Genomic DNA, 20,314 nt, shown 5'->3' on the forward strand with positions numbered 1-20,314 from the left:
AACGAGTTGATGCTTTTCTCTCTCTCCCTCCCTTCTTCTCTCCCAAACATTAAAAGATAAAGGTTTTTAATAAATTAATATTTAGGTCTGCTTTATAATACGTGGTGAAAAGAGAAGTTGATATTCTCCCACAACTAAAGAAAAAAATGAATAAACTAAACAATAAATAAGTAACAATTAACACTACTAGAAAATCCATGCAGATATTTTCCTTTTTCTCTTTCTGCTCTGCTGTACTTTTAGTTTTCTATATCTACATACAGATTAACTATATAATTAAAGCAATACTTGAGGAGAAGAAAAAAACTTTTATTTAAAAAAAAATTTTAATGTTTATTTTATTGATTTTAGAGAGAGAGGAAAGGAGAGAGATAGACAGAGATGACAGGAACATTGATCTTCTCTTGTACATGCCCTGACCAGGGATCGAACTGACAACTTCTGTGCTTCAGCACGATGCTCTAGCCAACCGATCTATCCGGTCAGGGCGAAGGAAAAAAGTTTTAACAAATAAAAACCAAGGCTCTTGGCCCTGTCCAGGTAGCTCATTTGGTTAGAATATCATCCCAATGTGCCAAGGTTACAAGTTCAACCTCTGGGCAGCGCATATGCAAGAATCAACCAATGAATGCATAAATAAGTGGAACAACAAGTTGATGTTTCTCTCTCTCTCTCAAATAAAAGAAAAAGGTCTTCAACAAATAAATGGCATTGGCTGACCAGGAGGTGGCGCAGTGGATAGAGTATTGGACCGGAAGGCTGAGGATCCAGGTTTGAAACCCTGAGGTTGCCAGCTTGAGCGCTGGCTCATCTGGTTTGAGCAACGCTCACCAGCTTGAGCTCAAGGTCTCTGGCTTGAGCATGGGATCATAGACATGACCCTATGGACGCTGGCCTGAAACCCAAGGTCGCTGGCTTGAGCAAAGGGTCACTCGCTCTGCTGTAGCCACCTCCCATCTCCCCCAACCCCATCAAGGCACATAGAAGAAAGCAATCACCAAACAACTAGAACTAAGGAGCTGCAACAAAAAATTGATGCTTCTCATCTCTCTCCCTTCCTGTCTGTCTGTCCCTATCTGTCCCTCTCTCGGACTCTGTCTCAGTCAAAACAAATAAATAAATGGCATTCAAACAAAGGAGGTGAATGGAAGACAGAACTAATATAGATCAAAAGAAATTTAACAGACCTATCAATAAACATAACAGACCTAGCAGAATAGGTTGGTTGATTAGAGCACCTTTCTCATACACAAAGTTCAAGGTTCTATCCACGGTTAGGGCACACACAGGAATGGATCAATGTTTCTGTCTTTCTCTCTCGCTCTCTCTCTCCTTCTTCTCTATCTAAAATCAATAAATAAATTTTTTAAATAAAATAGATAATAAAAAGAACTTGTTTGGATATCGATTCTAACAATCAACTGAATAAAGACATTTTTGATATAAGACATGAGAGATAAACTGAGCATTAGATTAATTTCAGAAATTAGTTTTTTGTATTTGGTAAAAATATTCTATTTATATATTTTTTTCAATATCAGCTTTCTTTTTTTTTTCAATATCAGCTTTCATTTACTTGCAAAATAGGTGCTTGGGAAAGCAGAATGAATACATGGGGGTTTACTACAATCATCTCCATGTATATTTGAAATTTCCCATAACTTTAAAAAAATTATTTTATTGATTTTAGTGAAAGAATAAAGGAGAGAGAGAGAGAGAGCGAGAGGGAGAGAGAGAAAGAGAGAGATAGGAACATAGATATGTTCCTGAATGTTCCCTGAACAGGGATTGAACCAGCAACTTCGGTGTTTTCAGACGACACTCTAACCAACCAAGCAAGCTATGCAGCCAGGCTATAATAACTTTATTTATTTGTTTATTTATTGACAAAGACAGAGAAAGAGACAAAGAGAGGGACATACAGACAGGAAGAGAGAGATGAGAAACATCAATTCTTCATTGCGGCACCTTAGTTGTTCACTTATTGGATTGCTTTCTCATATGTACCTTGGGGGGGGGGGGGGGGCCTACAGCACAGCGAATGACCCCTTGCTCAAGCCAGCAAAACTGGGCTTCTAGCCAGGGACCTTTGGGCTCAAGCCAGTGACCATGGGGTCATGCCTAAAATCCCAAGCGCAAATCAGCGACCCCACACTCAAGCCAAGTGAGCCCAGGCTCAAGCTAGCAACCTCAGGGTTTATAACCTGGGTCCTCTGCGTCCCACTCCGATGCTCTATCTACTGCACCACCGCCTGGTCTGGCCATAATAACTTTTTTTTTTTAAATAGTTTTTTTTTACAGAGTCAGAGAGAGGGATAGACAGGGACAGACAGACAGGAACGGAGAGATGAGAAGCATCAATCACTAGTTTTTCATTGCGCATTGCGACACCTTAGTTGTTCATTGATTGCTTTCTCATATGTGCCTTGACCGCAGGCCTTCAGCAGACTGAGTAACCCCTTGCTTGCGCCAGCAACCTTGGACTCAAGCTGGTGAGCCTTGCTCAAACCAGATGGGCCTGCGCTCAAGCTGGCAACCTCGGGGTCTCGAACCTGGGTCCTTCTGCATCCCAGTCCAATGCTCTATCCACTGTGCCACTGCCTGGTCAGGCCATAATAACTTTTTTAAAGGAGACATTTATTTTCAGTTTATTGGGAACCACATCAAGCAAAGTGTGGAAATATCTCGATATATTAAATTTTTCATTTTATCACTAAATTAATTTTGTTATTAGAATTACTTTATTAGTGTTGAACAAGATTTAAAAAATCCAGGCATTTGGCCTTCAGTCCCAGCATTGCCACTTACTAGCTACATGACTCTGGGCAAGTCACTTAAATTCTTTGAACCTAATTCCCCTTTATGTAAAATTCTGCTGACTAGTACCATTCTGCCTCAGAAGATTGTTGGAAGTAGTAAGTAAATTAAAAGTGTAAAATGGCTCTAGCCTTTCCTCCAGTGGTGGCACAGTAGATAGGGTCTCCACCCTGGTCACTGAGGTCCCCCAGTTCCAAACTTCTTAAGCACAGAGTCGCTGGCTTGAGCACAAAGGTCAATGGCTTGAAGCCCAAGGCTGCTGGCTTGAGCAAGGGGTCACTGGCTCAGCCTGAAATCTACTCCCTTATCAACCATCTGCCCCTGAGTCACATATGAGAAGTAATCAAGGAGCAACTAAAGTGAAACAACTATGAGTTGATACTTCTCATCTCTCTCCTACCCCCTCCTCTCTCTCTCTAAAATAAATAGATAAATAAACAAAAGTGCTGTATAAACTCTAAAATCCTGCTGAAACTTTAGCTGTTAATATTATTTACCCTGAAATTTTCACTCAGGACAGCTCTTCTCATACATCGAATACTACTGGCTATGCTTGTGCCAGAAATCAGCATGTCTGGATACAGAATCAAATATCCGAAATCTTCATCTATTATCCAAGTATCAGACGTGCAGTCTCCCTCCAAATGAATGATATCCCCAGCCTCTACTGGTGTAGAGCACCTGAAAATAAAGCAAATTATCCAGGTTCCTACATATAAGCTTATTAAGGAGCCTTCAAAAATAAACAAATATTTTGTCTAAAGAAGTAAGTATTTCTAAATTTCTGGATCTTCTTTAAAAATTAAATACCAGGATGAAGTCTTCTGAATCAACTCCTAGTCACTCCATTCCTTTCCAACTTTGAAACACATCTGAGAATACTCATGGATTTTCCTTAAACCCCAAAAGAAAATGGCTTTAGCACTGCCTAAAGCTATCAAATGTGTAATATAAAACTGCAATCATGGCTGCTGTTGTTTTAGTAATTAACTCTCTCATCCTTAAGACTTATGGTGTTATCTACACCCTCTATAAGTTTTGAGGCATGGAGCCAACCCAATGCAGCAAGAATCAAATCATATTTAAGTAGTTCAAACCATCCGATTTGCAGTCTAGACGACATTAGACCTGACCTTCTCTGCATCTGCATCTCCCCTTCACCACTTTTGGGCCACACTTTGCTTGAGTAGAGAAATTTAAGGTCAAAGAATGTTCCTCTGCTGTAATTAATTTTCCTCTCAGTGAGAGTATGAATTTTAAGCTGTAATCTTAAAGCAGAAAATACTGGGACATAGGAAGTAGTCATTTAATAAGTCCCTTTGTAATTTCCAATGGCAATAAAAATCGAGTTTTGGAATAAGGAACCTGACATACTGGGGTAACAAGCACAAGTTTTATGTAGAATTCAGGTTGAAATCTATTCCCTTATCAATAATTAAATTATAGTGACATCCACACAAGCCCATGTGATGGGTTTTAAGATTGTAAAATTAAGAATCGGCCAGGCCCGACCTGTGGTGGCACAGTGGATAAAGTGTTGACCTGGAACACTGAGGTCGCTGGTTCAAAACCCTGGGCTTGTCTGGTCAAGGCACATATGGGAGTTGATGCTTCCTGCTCCTCCCCCCTTCTCTCTGTCTCTCTTCTCTAAAATGAATAAATAAAAATAATTTAAAAATAAAATGGAGCAGACGCACGCCTCTCCCTTCCACCTCTTCTTCCCCCCAGGCACATTCTCTTTGACTTTCTCTCCTGACCTCCAAGGCCCTTCTTCTGCCTCTGAAACTTGTTTTCAGAGCCTATGCAACCTAGCTGGCTTACTTCTACTATCTCTGTAAGCGGTTTGGGGTTTTGTTTGTTTTTTTGCTTTTTAGAACTTTATTTCAACATAACTATGCTTACAGAGATATACTCATATTGGTTAATAGAATGCAATTTAAGTTTAACTTATTTTACATGATTTGGACCAAAAAGTTGGTACATGGTTTAAGCATTAAAAAAAAAAGATTTGCAACCTGGTTTATTTTTTACCTATTACAAACGTATATAAAAGAAAAATATAGAATGCTTCACAAATTTGCATGTCATCCTTGTGCAAGGGGCCATGCTAATCTTCTCTGTATCGTTCCAATTCTAGTATATGTGCTGCCAAAGTGAGCATTACCTCTGTAACATTCTAAATAAACTTTCTCTTATGATTTGAAAAAAACCCAAAAGGAATCTGCAAGATCAGTGCTTAAAGTCACACAAAAATTACCAGTCATTCCTAAGGATGCATAATTCTTTATATTCTAGGGACTGGGAAGCAGTGATGATTAGATGCTTTTCATGGTTCCCTTCTTCGTTCTGTACAATATTGACTGCTAATACCAGGTACCGATTATCCATTCCTCGGCTCAGGATTGTTTTAGAAGAGGAAGCGTCCACCTTCTTCTGAAATCTAAAGCATAAACATACAAAACTACTAAAGTATGAAATCAGAAACCAACCTTCTAGTTTTTAAGTTTGTCTCTTCTGGAAAGCTTACCACAATGACTGTTAACGAAAACAGCTGAAAATTAAGAGAGCAAGGACACAGCATAAGTCCTATTATAAGAACTTTCCAAATGCCTTACCAGGCCCTGGCCGGTTGGCTCAGTGGTAGAGCGTCGGCCTGGCGTGCAGGAGTCCCAGGTTCGATTCCCTACCAGGACACACAGGAGAAGCGCCCATCTGCTTCTCCACCCCTCCCCCTCTCCTTCCTCTCTGTCTCTCTCTTCCCCTCCCACAGCCGAGGCTCCATTGGAGCAAAGTTGGCCGGGGCACTGAGGATGGCTCCATGGCCTCTGCCTCAGGTGCTAGAATGGCCCTGGTTGCAATAGAGCAACACCCCTGATGGACAGAGCATCACCCTCTGGTAGGCATGCCGGTGGATCCCGGTTGGGCACATGAGGGAGTCTGTCTGACTGCCTCCCCATTTCCAACTTCAGGGGAAACAAAAAATACAAAAAAAAAAAGTCTGACCAGGTGGTGGTTGTGCAGTGAGTGGATAGAGCATTGAACCCGGACATGGAGGACTCAGGTTTCAGAGGACCCAGGTTCGAAATCCTGAGGTTGCCAGCTTGAGTATGGGCTCACCAGCTTAAGCGCGGGGTCGCTGGCTTGAGTGTGAGATCATAGACATGACCCTATGGTCGCTGGCTTGAAGTCCAAGGTCGCAGGCTTGAGCAACGGGTTACTCAGTCTGCTATAGACCCCAGTCAAGGCACATATGAGAAAGCAATCAATGAATAATTAAGGTGCTGCAACCAAGAATTGATACTTTTAAACTCTCTCCCTTCCTGTCTGTCCCTAGCTGTCTCTTGTCTCTCTCTTTGACTGTCACAAAAAACAACAAAAATATAAGAAAAATAATTTAGTCCAATCTATTTAATGCAGGAAATTCTTCTATGAAATCTTATTGGGGATCAACCAACTCCTGCATCATACACAAAGCAAACTTAATACATTAGCTCATTCCTTCACAGAGTAACTCAGAAATTTCTTCTATCATAAAGTTAGTGTCACAATACCTTGATATACTGATCCTAGATGCCTGAAACCAATGTAAAATAATCCCTCCTCTAGAAAACAATTAAGTTCCTCTTAAGTCTTTCCAGTTTGATTGCAGTAAGACTCCAACAGAGTGCAAAGTCAACTCTCCCATTATAACACTAAATGCCTTTCAAATTACTCAAAAATTATCTTTGTCACCCACCCTATGTTCTATTATTTTGGAACCTACACATTCACCTACCCCAGGAATTTCCCAAGGTCAGCTGGGAAACCTTAAGCATCTCCTAAAAGGTATTGATGATCAAAACCCAAACGCAAAGATCCATCAACAATATTCAGCATCAGTGTTATTGCTATTGAAAATAATTCCACGGCCTGACCTGTGGTGGCGCAGTGGATAAAGCCTCCACCTGGAACGCTGCTGTCACCAGTTCAAAACCCTGGATTTGCCCTGTCAAGGCACACATGGGAGTTGATGCTTCCTCCACCTACCCCCTTCTCTTTCTCTTTCTCTCTTTCTTTTTCTTTCTCTCTCTCTCTCTCTCCCCTCTAAAATAAATAAATAAAGCCTTAAAAAAAAAAAAAAAGAATTCCACACCATGATTGTTTCCCCAACCATTTAAACGAGGTAAGGGTGCAGAGATCTCCCTGGGGTAGGTTCTTCAACTAAACATTGAGAAAAGCAGTTGCGATTTCCTTTTATGAAGGCATTTAAGGTGGTTGGGACTCTCCAAATTCGGGAAAGACGTGGAATTAGGGGAAATAATGAACTGTTAGGCAATGAGCATCTCTAGGATCTGGGCCGAGTGTGGCCCCAAAGAGGACCCTGTGAAGCAGACGACAGCTCTGGAGGCCAGTCCAACGCCCCGGGACCTGAGCCGGTCACAGTCCCCAGCTCCGGTCCGCCGAGCCGTAGGTGCGGCCTTTCCCGCTCCTTTCATTCAAATTTCCCGCTTCCCTCCCCCACCCTGCTCCGCTCACTGCTCTTGGGGCGACTCAGCCTCCTTCTCGAAACTCTTCTCCATCAGCAGCTCCAAATCACCCCGCTGGTCCATCCACGGTGCGGAGACTGCAAACTGTCGCCACGTAAAATTAGGAGAACCCGCACCAACACTGAGAAGATAAGAGCGTAGGTGCACGAGGCGCCGTGCGCATGCGCGAGCTCGCGGCGATTCCCAAGTGACCTGCGCGGATACCCTTCCTGCGCCGGGCTTGTTCCACGTGGAGCGCCGCACCTGGTGCTGTAATTTTCACTTTTTGTAACAACTTTGTCAGGTTTGGGTATCAAGATTATGCTGGCATCATGAAATGAGTTGGGGAGTACTCTCTGTTTTCTAATTCCTAAACGTTTGTATGGAATTATTTCTTTCTTTTTTTTTTTTTTTTTGTATTTTTCTTAAGTTGGAAACGGGAGGCAGTTACACAGACTCCCGCATGCGCCTGGCTGGGATCCACCCGGCATGACCACCAGGGGGCGATGCTCTGCCCCTCTGGGGCGTCGCTCTGCTGCAATCAGAGCCATTCTAGTGCCTCAGACAGAGGCCATAAAGCCATCCTCAGCGCGGGGCCAACTTTGCTACAATGGAGCCTCTGCTGAGGGAGGGGAAGAGAGAGACAGAGAGGAAGGAGAGGGGGAGGGGTGGAGAAGCAGATGGGCGCTTCTCCTGTGTGCCCTGGCCGGGAATCGAACCTGGGACTCCTGCACGCCAGGCCGACGCTCTACCACTGAGCCAACCGGCCAGGGCCGAATTATTTCTTTCTTAGAAGACACCCTCTGAGCCTGTAGGTTTTGTTGTGGAAGGATTTTTGATAAATTCTTTTAATTAGCTATGCAGATAATGTTTCATCTATGTCATCTATGGTTGTGATTTTCAAGACACCTGCCCTTCTAAGTTGTCAGATTCCTTGACAAAGAGAAATCCCTTATCTATTTAATACCCCTAGGATCCATGGTGATGTCCTCCTTTTCACTCATTTTTAAAGATTTTATTTATGATTTTAGAGAGGAGAGAAAGGGAGAAGTGGGAAGCATCAAGTTGTAGTGGTTGCTTCATGTATGTGCCTTGACCCTGCAAGGCCAGGGTTTTGAACTGGCATCCTCAGCGTTCCAAGTCCAGGTCCACTTTATCCACTGTGCCAACTCAGGTCGGGGCTTATCAATTTTGTTGCTCTTTTCCAATAATTAATTTGGGGAGTTAGTTTTCTATTGTCTGGTTTTTTGCTGATTTCTATTTTAACTGCAAAGTATTGTTGACAAAGAGGCATTATTAAAACAATCAGCCTGACCTGTGGTGGCGCTGTGGATAAAGCAGTCAACCTGGAACTCTGAGGTTTTGGATTCAAAACTGGCCTTGCCTGACCAGGCGGTGGCGCAGTGGATAGAGCGTCGGACTGGGATGCGGAAGACCCAGGTTCGAGACCCCAAGGTTGCCAGCTTGAGCGCGGGCTCATCTGGTTTGAGCAAAAGCTCACCAGCTTGAGCCCAAAGTCGCTGGCTCGAGAAAGGAGTTACCCGGTCTGCTGAAGGCCCAGGGTGAAGGCACATATGAGAAAGCAATCAATGAACAACTAAGGTGTCACAATGCGCAACGAGAAACCAATGATTGATGCTTCTCATCTCTCCGTTCCTGTCTGTCTGTCCCTGTCTATCTGGCTCTGTAAAACAAACAGACAAACAAACAAACAAAAAAGCTGACTTTGCCTGGTCAAGGCCTATATGGGAATTGATGCATCCTACTCATCCTCCCTTCCCTTTCCTCTAAAATGAATAATAAAAAATAAAAAAAAAACCATAATCAGACAATTTTATTCCTGTGCTGAAAAGTTTCAAGGGCTTCTGTTGGGTAAACAAGTAAGTGTTTTTTAGGTTTGCTAGCCTGTATTGGGGCAGTGCTATGTCCCTTCTTGCCCTCAGGGTGGCAAATTGCAAATTCTGGATTGCCTTCGTGTTTGGGAGGGGCCATTGTTTGCTGGAGAAGGGTCCCCCCACCCCAGCCTGTTTTGCTGGGGAGGGCTGAAGGGCTTGGAGCCCTGAGTTAGAGAGAAGCAGTCTTCCCAGTCTGTTTGCTGGTCCACCGTTAAAAGACTAATAAATGCAATGGCCCACCATTTTCTGGCTCCACAATTCTTTTACCATCTGCCCCAAACCAGTGTGAACTTTCATGGCCATAGTGGTGGCCACTGGCCTTACACCTTCCCATTGCATTTAGAAGAAAAGGCAAAATCATTACCATGTCCTGTAGTAGCCCTACCTGATCTGGTCTTTGCATACTTCTCCAATCTCATTTGTAGCTGCTACTTCATTCACAATGCTTCATTCACACTGGCTTTCTGACATTTCCTATGTCAAGCCAAGCTTTTTCCTATTTCAGGGTTTTTGTACTTACGCGGGCCATTCTCCCCCCAAAACTTTATTTTTTTAATTTTATTTATTCATTTTTAGAGAGGAGAGAGAGAGGGAGAGAGAGAGACAGGGAGGAAAGAGAGATAGAGAGAGAGAGAAGGGGGGAGGAGCTGGAAGCATCAACTCCCATATGTGCCTTGACCAGGCAAGCCCAGGGTTTCGAACCGGCGACCTCAGCATTTCCAGGTGGACGCTTTATCCACTGCACCACCACAGGTCAGGCCCAAAACTCTTTGAATGACTGTTTCTTTTTTATTCTCCATGTGTCATTTTAGCATATAAAGTTTTTCTTGACCATTCTAAAGTAGCTCTCTGATCTTTACATCCCACAATTATTCTCTAGTATGTGATCTCCTTATTTCTTTTTTTTTTTTTTTTCCTGAAGCTGGAAACGGGGAGAGACAGTCAGACAGACTCCCGCATGCGCCCGACCGGGATCCACCCGGCATGCCCACCAGGGGCGACGCTCTGTCCACCAGGGGGCGATGCTCTGCCCCTCCCGGGCGTCGCTCTGCCGCAACCAGAGCCACTCTAGCGCCTGGGGCAGAGGCCAAGGAGCCATCCCCAGCGCCCGGGCCATCTTTGCTCCAATGGAGCCTTGGCTGCGGGAGGGGAAGAGAGAGACAGAGAGGAAGGAGGGGGGGGGTGGAGAAGCAAATGGGCGCTTCTCCTATGTGCCCTGGCCGGGAATCGAACCCGGGTCCCCCACACGCCAGGCCGACGCTCTACCGCTGAGCCAACAGGCCAGGGCCTTCCTTATTTCTTTAGTGAGCATTTCCACAATCTTTAATTGTTTTATTGATCGGTTTATGTTTATTGACATTTTCAAATTTACTGACATGTTAAGGAATTTCATTTGAATAGGATACTATGGTGTAGTAGCATCATAGCAAGTAGACTACGCTGTAGATTCAGAAGGGCTGGATTTGAATCCTAGATCTACCTTTTATTGTGTGAACTGGGATAAGTTACTTGATCTCTCTGGGCCTCAATTATTCTATCTGTATTAAAGGAACATAAAAGAATACCTATCTTATAGTATTGTAGAGGCATCAAAAGAAGGCATGAAACATAGTTAAGTCCTCAGAAAACATACTTATTATTTGTCATTGATTTCTAGTGCCTAACACAGTGTATGTTATTGAAAGAATGGATATGAGGAATTGTGTAAAGTGTACAGTTGCTACACAAGTATGTTGTATATCATTGGCCCCACTCCGCAAGGCAATGCGTTGTTCATATAAGTTTAATTATTCACCATTCTTTCTGGCTTAAATCAGCAACAAGACACTTCTGTGAAACAAACCAAATGACTTTCTTTATAAATTACTCTTTCCATGGACTATTGGTACCTCTTTTTTCCCTACTAGAACATAAACTCTCCAAAAACAGGGACCAACCTTTTTCCTTCTTCCCATCAGTAAACATCACTGAGCACCTATTACGGTGCCATATCCCGTGTTCCTTATTGACAACGAAGGCATGACTCCATCCTTGAGAGAACCTACTGGGGGGACCATAGGTAAAAACAGGCAGTTACCATAAAGTGTGGTAAATACTGTATTAGAAAAACACCCAGGAGGCCCTGGCCGGTTAGCTCAGTGGTAGAGCGTCGCCCTGGTGTGCAGGAGTCCTAGGTTCGATTCCCGGCCAGGACACACAGGAGAAGCGCCCATTTGCTTCTCCACCCCTCCCCCTCTCTTTCCTCCCTGTCTCTCTCTTCCCCTCCCGCAGCCAAGGCTCCATTGGAGCAAAGTTGGCCCGGGCGCTGAGGAGGGCTCCATGGCCTCTGCCTCAGGCGCTAGAATGGCTCTGATTGTGGCAGAGCGACGCCCCAGAGGGGCAGAGCATCGCCCCCTGGTGGGCATGCTGGGTGGATCCCGGTCGGGCGCATGCGGGAGTCTGTCTGACTGCCTCCCCATTTCCAGCTTCAGAAAAATACAAAAAAAAACCCACAAAAAAACCAGTGTTTGATGTCATTGGGCATCCAATCAGACTGTAAACTAACAGAGCTCCCAAGATAAGCCCTACACAATTGCTCATATATCTGGCACATATAAGCTAAATAAATAGATACTGCATACCAAGTGAGAGAATGGGGTAAGATATTATATATACCCGCTAATCTTTCCACCTCTCTATAGGCAAACATTGAGAGCTAGTAGTGGTACCTCACAATCCCTAGACAAGACCACTGTCCCCTTCTATGGATCAGAGGGCTCTAACCACTTGAAGGCAGGAAAACAGTAATAATGAAAATCAAAACAGCCCTGGCCGGATAGTTCAGTTAGTTGGAACATGGAGCCAAAGTGCAGAGGTTGCTGGTTCAATCCCCAGTCAGGGCACGTACAGGAATAAATGTTCCTCTTTCCTGCTCTCCTCCATCCTCTCTCTAAAATCGACAAATAAACATTTTTTAAAAAAACTTTTTAATTAAAAAAAGGACTCTTCCTAAAAAAAAGAAAATCAAAACAGAAATAGTCAATCTTCAAATGGAAGATAACCTGACAAGATGCACATGTGTCTCAATTAGAAATAAATCAGATATAGTTATTATTTTAAATATTCCATTCTGGGTGCATATTTTTTTTTATATTTTTTACTTACTTATTCACCTTTAGAGAAAAGAGAGAGAAAAAAGGGGTGGGGAATCAGAAAACATCAATTCCCATATATGCCTTGACCAGGCAAGCCCAGGGTTTCAAACCAGCAACCTCAGCATTACACTGGACGCTTTATCCACTGCGCCACCACAGGCCAGGCCCTGAATGCTTATTTTAATATTTGTTCTTCAATAATGAAAATAGTTAAAAGAGAAATAATTGTTGAACTATGAATACAATTTAATTTTAATATTCTATGTATTCTATAAAAGAAATAGAATGCAAATTTTTATTTTAAAATATTTGCAGTTCTTTTTATTGATAACGTAACAGATACTTATTTTTTTAATATTTTATTTACTAATTTTACAGAGCAAGATGGGAGCAGCAAGAAGTATAGTTGCTTCAGTGTAGTTGTTCATTGCTTGCTTGTTCCTTGCTGTGTGTGCCTTGACCGGGCCCGGGCAGGGTTTCCAACCAGGGACCTCAGTGTTCCAGGTGGACAGTTTATCCACTGCGCCACCACAGGCCAGGCCTGAGATACTTATTTTATACATTTAATTATCATGAAATTCGATAACAGTATTTAGCTACAGTGTGATCCAGAAATGAAAATATACAAAACAGTTTTAGGAACACAGGTGTTTCTACCTGCATGTACACTTAGAAATCATACAAAGATACATATTTATTTTAAAATAAAGACTTTGAAAATGAAACCAGTTCATCTAATTTATACCAGAGTATGACAAGAAATATTTTATGCAAAAATAAAAACTGAAGCAGAAATAACACTTTCAACTTAGTTTTCTAATGTCTTGAAAATCACATTAATTCTACAAATCACTATTTCTGAGGAAAAATTATAAACTCCTCACCTCCGATTTCTGTCATGCTTATAAAAAAACATAAAAAACACTCTAAACACAGTAAATGGAATTCTTATGTTTTAAACCATTTTAATATAAAGGCTAGCCATTCAAATTATCTTTACATTCCTACTTAAATTTATATTGCACTAAAATTATTTTACATGGAAGAACTAGATGTATCATGACAATACTTTAGAAATAGTCTTTGATACTCACATCAATATTAATGGATATTTCACAGTCCACATAAATAAATTTTCTAATATACACCAAATCATCTGACGAAACAAATCTATAGTACTAATCTGTTTTGAAAGCAGATAGTATTTACTATTACTGCCTTTGGAAAATACATTGACTTTTTAAAATATTACATCAGCCATAGTACCTGGTAATAACATTTGATCAATACCTGAATATTTGTCATTTATCATTGAGTCTCTACATGACTACTTTTTAAATACGTTTATTTTATTTTTTTAACGCAGAGAAAAACTGTTTGTCCTTTATCCAGTGGAGCAGAATTTTAAGAAGAGAAATAATAATAATAATATACCAATTCTGGTGTCTAAGCTATGGGTTATATAACTTACAAGTTCAGTTCTCATCATTCTGCTGCAGTCTGTTTGTTTTAATAATAATAATCAAAGTTAAGAGTTTTTGAAGATCATGATTACAATTAAAAGCTTGGAGCAGCATGATAAAGCTAATGGCAACTGCTTGAGTCCCATTTTAAGTTAGTTCTACTTCCAAATAACACTTTTAAATGGTTTCAAATAACCTAACTGATTAGCTTGCATCAGTTTAGTTTTGGCATCTAAGGTTACGGTAAGCAGTTTTTATTCATGAATAAAATCAAGTACTAAAATACCAGTGGTTTCTGTGACAGGGTGAAGAGCCCCCTTCAAGTAATAACCTCCCCCAAATTAAAGCAACATTTTATTTCACCCCAGAGGGAGAAATAAAATAAAAGAAATAAGTAAAGGAAATAACAATTTTTTTTCAGTTGAGGTGAAAAAACTGCTTCATAAGTTCATACGTTGTAAAAGCCACTGCTTGAGAGGGAATGCAGCGAATGTAGTTCAGAGATAAGCCACGATACAATCCTCTTCGAATTCCATGGTGTCCATAGACATACTTCAGAGTCTCTCGCATGGTACTGGAAGACAATGGTTAAATGATGACACCTTTAAGCCCACTCATGAAGAGACAATTTTAAGATTCATAATAGCATTTGTAAAAGAAACTAAAATGTCATCTTGAATAATTTTTGGAAGGCAAGTGATAAAACAAACAAAATTTACAATAAGCCTGGCCTGTAGTGGCGCAGTGGATCAAGCATCGACCTGGAATGCTGAGGTTCCCCGTTGGAAACCCTGGGCTGGCCCGGTCAAGGCACATGCAACAAGCAACAAGCAAGCAATAAACCAAACGGAACCAACTATAAGTTGATATTTCTCATTCCACCCCCCACTCTGTGAAAAAACAATCACAACAAAACAGCAATTAATTCCACGTTAGTACAGCACTAAACAAAGAATTGTCAGACTCATTAATAACATTTTGTTATGGCATTTACTGGCAATACTATTTCATAAGAATATCTGAAATACTGATAGAGTCTTTTTAAAGGATGTGAGAAGAGTTGTCCTTTAAGTTACCATTTCAGCAACTAGCAGGTAGTTACAGAACTAAAGGTTGAAGGGATATCTTTCAGACTTCAGCACAAAAACTTTGTTTCAAACAGTGTTTTCTTTCCTTTCAAACCAACATTTTGGGCTTTGACTTTACCTTTCAATAGAAAAATATGGATTGAAATCTTCAAAAAATCTTTTGGGTCATCAAAGGGAATTCTAGCTCCTGAATAAACATTCTGCTCTTCTCCTGAGGGACAACACATCACCTTTCAAACAGAATGATTCTAAGTATCTATGGATAATAGAAAATGCTTGAGCTGTGCTGTGCTGTAAGGTAACCACTAGCCAAAGATGGTTCCTGAGCACTTGAAATGTGGCAGTTCCAAATTGAGATGCACTGTGAATGTAAACGCACCCTGGCTTTCAAATGGTTAGTGCAAACAAGGATGTAAAATATTGAAATGTTGAAGTTACAATTCTTTTGATTTCATGTTTCTTTTTATACATTTTCTAATGTTGCCACCAGAAATTTTTAAATTACATGTGGCTCACATTCTATTCCCATTTAACAGAGGCACTCTAAAATGAAATTTTTAATACGATTGGGACTTGAAGTAAAACCTTACAAGGTAATCAAATTAAACTATGGGAGATAAAATGGGTGTTCTACATTACTGGTGAGACACAGTCCTATCTCCTTACTTAAGTTAAACATTACATTTCCTACAGAAAATGAACAATGACAAATGGAGAACTTACAGGCACTTTTCAAATTCTGGAAGAACAGTTCCTAACTGCATTCTCCTACGAGTTACATCAAATGGGTAGCTGAAAGAAGAAAAAGGCAGGATTTAAAAATGATATTTTGTTTTCTGCTTAACAATTATTGAATGCAAAGCCCTATATATGCTAAGAAAAGTGTTCCTATTCTTTTATTGTTTTCTCTAACTTGGGAGTCAGGATACAGGCTACAGGCCCATGAATAAAAGTAAATAACAATACAGAGATCTCCCGGCCTTTGCTTATGTGGTCCCCCCAGATTAGGTGGTTCTTCTCTGCCATCACAATATCAAGTTTCTATTCATTCCTCAAGGCCAAATTAAATGCCACATTCCGAAGAAACAAACTGTTTTTCATGGTTGTAACCTTAAGTAGGATTTTCTCCTCTTTTGCACTATTAATATTTTGGGTTGAATACCTCTTAGTCATGGAGGGCTGTCCTGTGCATTGTAGGATGTTTTAGGTGCATCCATGGTATCTACCCATTAAGTAGGTAGGTAAGCATCACCTAAACAACATCCCCAGTTGTGACAACCAAAAAATGTCTCCACATATTAAGAAATGTTCATTGGAGGCAAAATCAGTCCAGTTAAGAACTACTACTCTTAAGAAAATTCACCAGTCCCCCCGTGTACAGTAGACCAACCAAAAATTTTTCTTTAAGAGACAAAATAAACAACACAGATAATTATATTTAAGAGGACAAAGAAAATCCCACATAAAGATTGCCTGAAATGAAATATACAAAAGTAATCTCTTTTAGGAATCAGATCCCAGGTGATTTTTTAAAATTACTTTTATTTTGCTAATAGTGACTACTTTTGTTAGGTCCTGTGCTAAACAAATTATGTACATTATTTCATTCCATCTTCAAAACAACTGCACAAAGTAGGTACTATTATCCCAACATTAACAAATGTGTGCCCTGGCTCAGCAGTAGAATGTCAGCCTGGTATGTGGAAGTCCTGGGTTTGATTCCCAGTCAGGGCACAAAGGAGAAGCAAGCATCTGCTTCTCCACCCCTTCCCTCTACCATCCTGCAGCCATTGCTCGAATGGTTCAAACAAGTGGCCCCAAGGCACTGAGTATGGCTCCATGGCCTTGCCTCAGGTGCTTAAAATAGCTCAGTTGCCGAGCAATGGAGCAGCAATGGGCAGAACATTGCCTGGTAGAGGGCTTGCCAGGTAGATCCCAGTAGGAGCACATATGAGAGTCTGTCTCTGCCTCCCAGCCTCTCACTTAATAAAAAAAAATTTTTTAATCTTAGAGACATTCTCCAATGTCATAAGGCTGCTATCTACTTTCCTACTCAAAGCTCTACATGGTACCTAATATATACATAAGTGATATATGACAAAAACAATTACATACTTTTATATATGTTTAAATTTATTATGAAATAGTTATGTTAAAAAAAACACAAAACCTATGTCCAATCAAACAGCTCAGTAAACAACATTACCAATAGTTGAAATAACCTATGCACTTTGATAGCAGCTCCAGGAATTAATTTTTAATGAGGTGTGGGTAAAGAAAAAAACTTTATGAGGATAAAAGGACTAAAACCTCAACCTGAAGGATTCTGTTTCCAAGCAGGATAACACAGCCTGACCAGTGGTGGTGCAGTGGACACTGAGGTCCCAGCATCAAAACCTCCTAGGTGGCCGGCTTGAGCGCAGGCTCATCCAGCTTCAGCACAGGTTCAACAGGCTTGAGCGCAGGGTCACAGAATTGAGCGTAGGATCACTGACACAATCCCATGGTCACTGGCTTGAAGCCCAAGGTGCTAGGTTGAGCAGGGGTCACTGGCTGGGATTAAGGCCCCCAGTCAAGCAATCAATGAACAACTAAAGTGCAGTAACTATGAGTTGATGCTTCTCATCTCTTTCCCCTCCTGTCTCTCCTCTCCTCAAAAAAAGCCAGGAAAAAAATGTTAGTGGGAGAAGTAATTTATGAGTATAAAGGAAAGAATGTAAGAAGACAAGGTACAAGAGTCAGAACTAGGAAAATAACAATGAGGAAGAAAGAAAATAACACTGTAGGCAATGTTCAAAAGTAAAAAAAGATAATAAAACTTAATGACTATATAGTTATATAAAATATGAAAAATTATTTCAGGTATTCCCAGGACTACAGGATTAATGTTTATCAATAACAGACAGGAAACCTGGGAGCTGAGGATTGTCACGAAAAGGGAAGAAAGTAATATCTGGGCTACAGAGTTGGCACCAACTGCAGAAGTCCAGAAGTCCAAGAGTTTGCTAGAAAATAGTGAGTCAACAACGGAGATTTAAATAGAACTGGTTATCTGTGAAGAGATGACCATTGAAACCATATTAGATAGATAAGCTATTCTAGATATTTAAGGGAAGAGCAAAGGACTAAAGTCTTATTGGGCCTTAGAGAACTGGCACAAATAGGTAGAAAGAGGAAGACATGAATCAGCAAAGTACCAGAAAAGGGAAGGTTAGAGAGCATGATCACCAAGAGAAGGCATTATTACAAAAACCAATGAACTAGAAGAATTGGAAGGAAGATAAAAGACCTGAGAAGGAACCACTGGATCTGTTAAAAATAAGCGGCACAGAATACAGTTTAAGAAGAGAAATGGGGACCGAGGTGGGGTAGCTTAGTTTGTTAGAGCATCGTCTCAATATGCCAAAGTTGCGAGGCTCCATCCCAGGTCGGTGCACATTCATTCAACCAGTGTATGCACAAATAAGTAAAACAACAAATTAATGTTTCTTTCTCTCTCTAAAAAAAATATATCAATAAATAAAATGTTTAAAAGAGCAAAAGAAGAGAAGTGGGAAAGAAAAGACAGATTTTAAGGATCTAAGTTAGAAATGAGTCAAGAAAGAAGGGCAGTAAAACCAAAAAGAGAATCAGAAGAGCCAGAGGTGAGCATGTCTCTGCTAATGAACAGATTTCTGAAAGTAAAACACACACACATTACTTTCTTTACACTCAATCAGCATGATCTACTCCCACACACAAATACATCAAATTTGCTTTCACAAAGGAACTATTTACTTATAAAATCCAATAAACACCTTACTTTTCAATTCTTATCTTCCTTAGACTTTTCTTTTTACATTGGATACCCTTTTTTGAGCCTGTGACACTACTACTTCCTGTTGTCTTCCTGTTTTACTCCTCAGTCATAGAAAGTTTTTCTTCTTACTATTCCTGAAAAGTTCCTGCTTCTTAGTATTCCAGCCTTTTTTTATCTCAACTTCTCAATCTCTCTTGGTCTAGAGAAATTCTTTAAAGCCACCTTTCCAATTACAATGTAGAAATACCTTTATGTTTCTACTAGAACTTAAAATATAATAACTCCATTGTGCTGCTATTGTCTCAATATGAGTATAGGTTTCTTAAGCTAACAACTATGTTTTTCCTTCAGTGAGCCTCCCAGTGCCTCATACACTGTCGAAAAAAGAAGGCCTTGAATATTTTAGTGCAAGACAAGCTGTCTTCCTTGCTCAAACACAATAAATGGCTCAATTTCAGAAACCTCATATAGATAAATTCACAAGAAAATATGAAGGAAGAGTATACTTCATGTTTCTTTCTTTAAATGAATCCACAAGAAATTGGATGTGTTCAAACTAATTTGGTCAATTTGGCACTAAATTATTTATAATATGCTAAAAGTCCAGGCACATCTGAAAAAAAGTATATTATAAATTAATACTTATATTTTGCAAGGAATCCTGTGTTTTAATCTATTAGAAAAGAAATGATTAACCAATGCTGAAAATCAGGATTGGGTAACTGTAATTTGACTGAATTAAGTTGATGAAGAAACTTACGATATTGTCTGTGCTATTGCTCCAGCAACACCACCACAAAGTAAGTTTATGTGAGTTTTCAAAACTAAGACATTAGGATTGTCTGATGAAGGTCTGCCAAGAAGGGTGGGAGCATGGGAAAGCCCAACACTCTTTAAGGTACCAAAAGTAAAAAATGAAACACCTGAAAAACAAAATATAAATTCACCACGATGCTTAACAGAACATGAGCTGAGAAAAGACACCACTCTTACGAAATAACCAATTAACTCAAGGAACAAACTATGCATTTCCTGTTTCCTGATATTTGGCTTACTGTAAAATTTTTAAAAAATTAATGTCTATAAACTTAAAAACAAAATTACCACCTAAAAAAATTATAGCATTGGCTTTCACACGTTAATATATAGTTCAATTCACTGAATAAAAGCAGTACTGAGTATAATGCCACCTTATCAAGGAATAGAATTAAACTATTTTCCAAGGTTTTGCATGAATAAATATTAAACTCATGATTAATAATTACAAGTAAATATGACAACTTCTATTTATTACAACAATAACGGTGATACTGTAAGACAGAGCCAAAAAATTCAGAAGTGACAAAGCATTGTTATTTTAATTCAGTATCTAATTTTATCTCCAAGGAAGAGTTGTGATTAGGAGAGAAATGTTCGTTTTGGCTCACAGGACATGTGAAATCTAATATATATTGAATTGTTATTGGTAATATGAAAATTCATAAAAATTGCTAAAAATTTACATAATTTTATAATAGACCCATTAAAGTTGTACATTAATAAAATCAAAATTAGAATTCAAGCATTCCTATAAACTAAGCACTAATCAAGATATTCTAATATCTACTATATTT

General features: G+C 40.1%; 2 protein-coding genes and 1 non-coding gene across 4 annotated transcripts in view; all 3 read right to left on the reverse strand.

Annotated features, from left to right (window-relative positions):
* The window catches only part of DNA2 (DNA replication helicase/nuclease 2), a 51,690-nt gene extending 44,217 nt beyond the window's left edge, over nt 1-7,473 (reverse strand). Inside the window, exons 1-3 of the mRNA XM_066348587.1 lie at nt 7,333-7,473; nt 5,075-5,257; nt 3,315-3,498 (exon numbers count right to left, since the gene is read on the reverse strand). Of these exons, the coding sequence (XP_066204684.1) occupies nt 3,315-3,498; nt 5,075-5,257; nt 7,333-7,406 (441 nt within the window). The 5' untranslated portion in view covers nt 7,407-7,473. The remainder of the gene's footprint in view (nt 1-3,314; nt 3,499-5,074; nt 5,258-7,332) is intronic.
* Nucleotides 4,871-4,978, reverse strand: LOC136381604 (U6 spliceosomal RNA). The gene has a single exon (XR_010747097.1). It is a non-coding gene; the product is annotated as a U6 spliceosomal RNA (small nuclear RNA).
* A 6,428-nt stretch (nt 7,474-13,901) lies between the features above and the next one.
* SLC25A16 (solute carrier family 25 member 16) overlaps nt 13,902-20,314 on the reverse strand; it is a 43,331-nt gene continuing 36,918 nt past the window's right edge. Inside the window, exons 7-9 of one of the 2 annotated variants that reach the window (XM_066348979.1) lie at nt 19,462-19,624; nt 15,626-15,694; nt 13,902-14,416 (exon numbers count right to left, since the gene is read on the reverse strand). In XM_066348979.1, the coding sequence (XP_066205076.1) occupies nt 14,263-14,416; nt 15,626-15,694; nt 19,462-19,624 (386 nt within the window). In that variant the 3' untranslated portion in view covers nt 13,902-14,262. The remainder of the gene's footprint in view (nt 14,417-15,625; nt 15,695-19,461; nt 19,625-20,314) is intronic. The other variant, XM_066348978.1, reaches the window with a different exon arrangement.

This window comes from Saccopteryx leptura, chromosome 9 (assembly GCF_036850995.1).
Source record: "Saccopteryx leptura isolate mSacLep1 chromosome 9, mSacLep1_pri_phased_curated, whole genome shotgun sequence".
Lineage (NCBI taxonomy): Eukaryota > Metazoa > Chordata > Mammalia > Chiroptera > Emballonuridae > Saccopteryx > Saccopteryx leptura.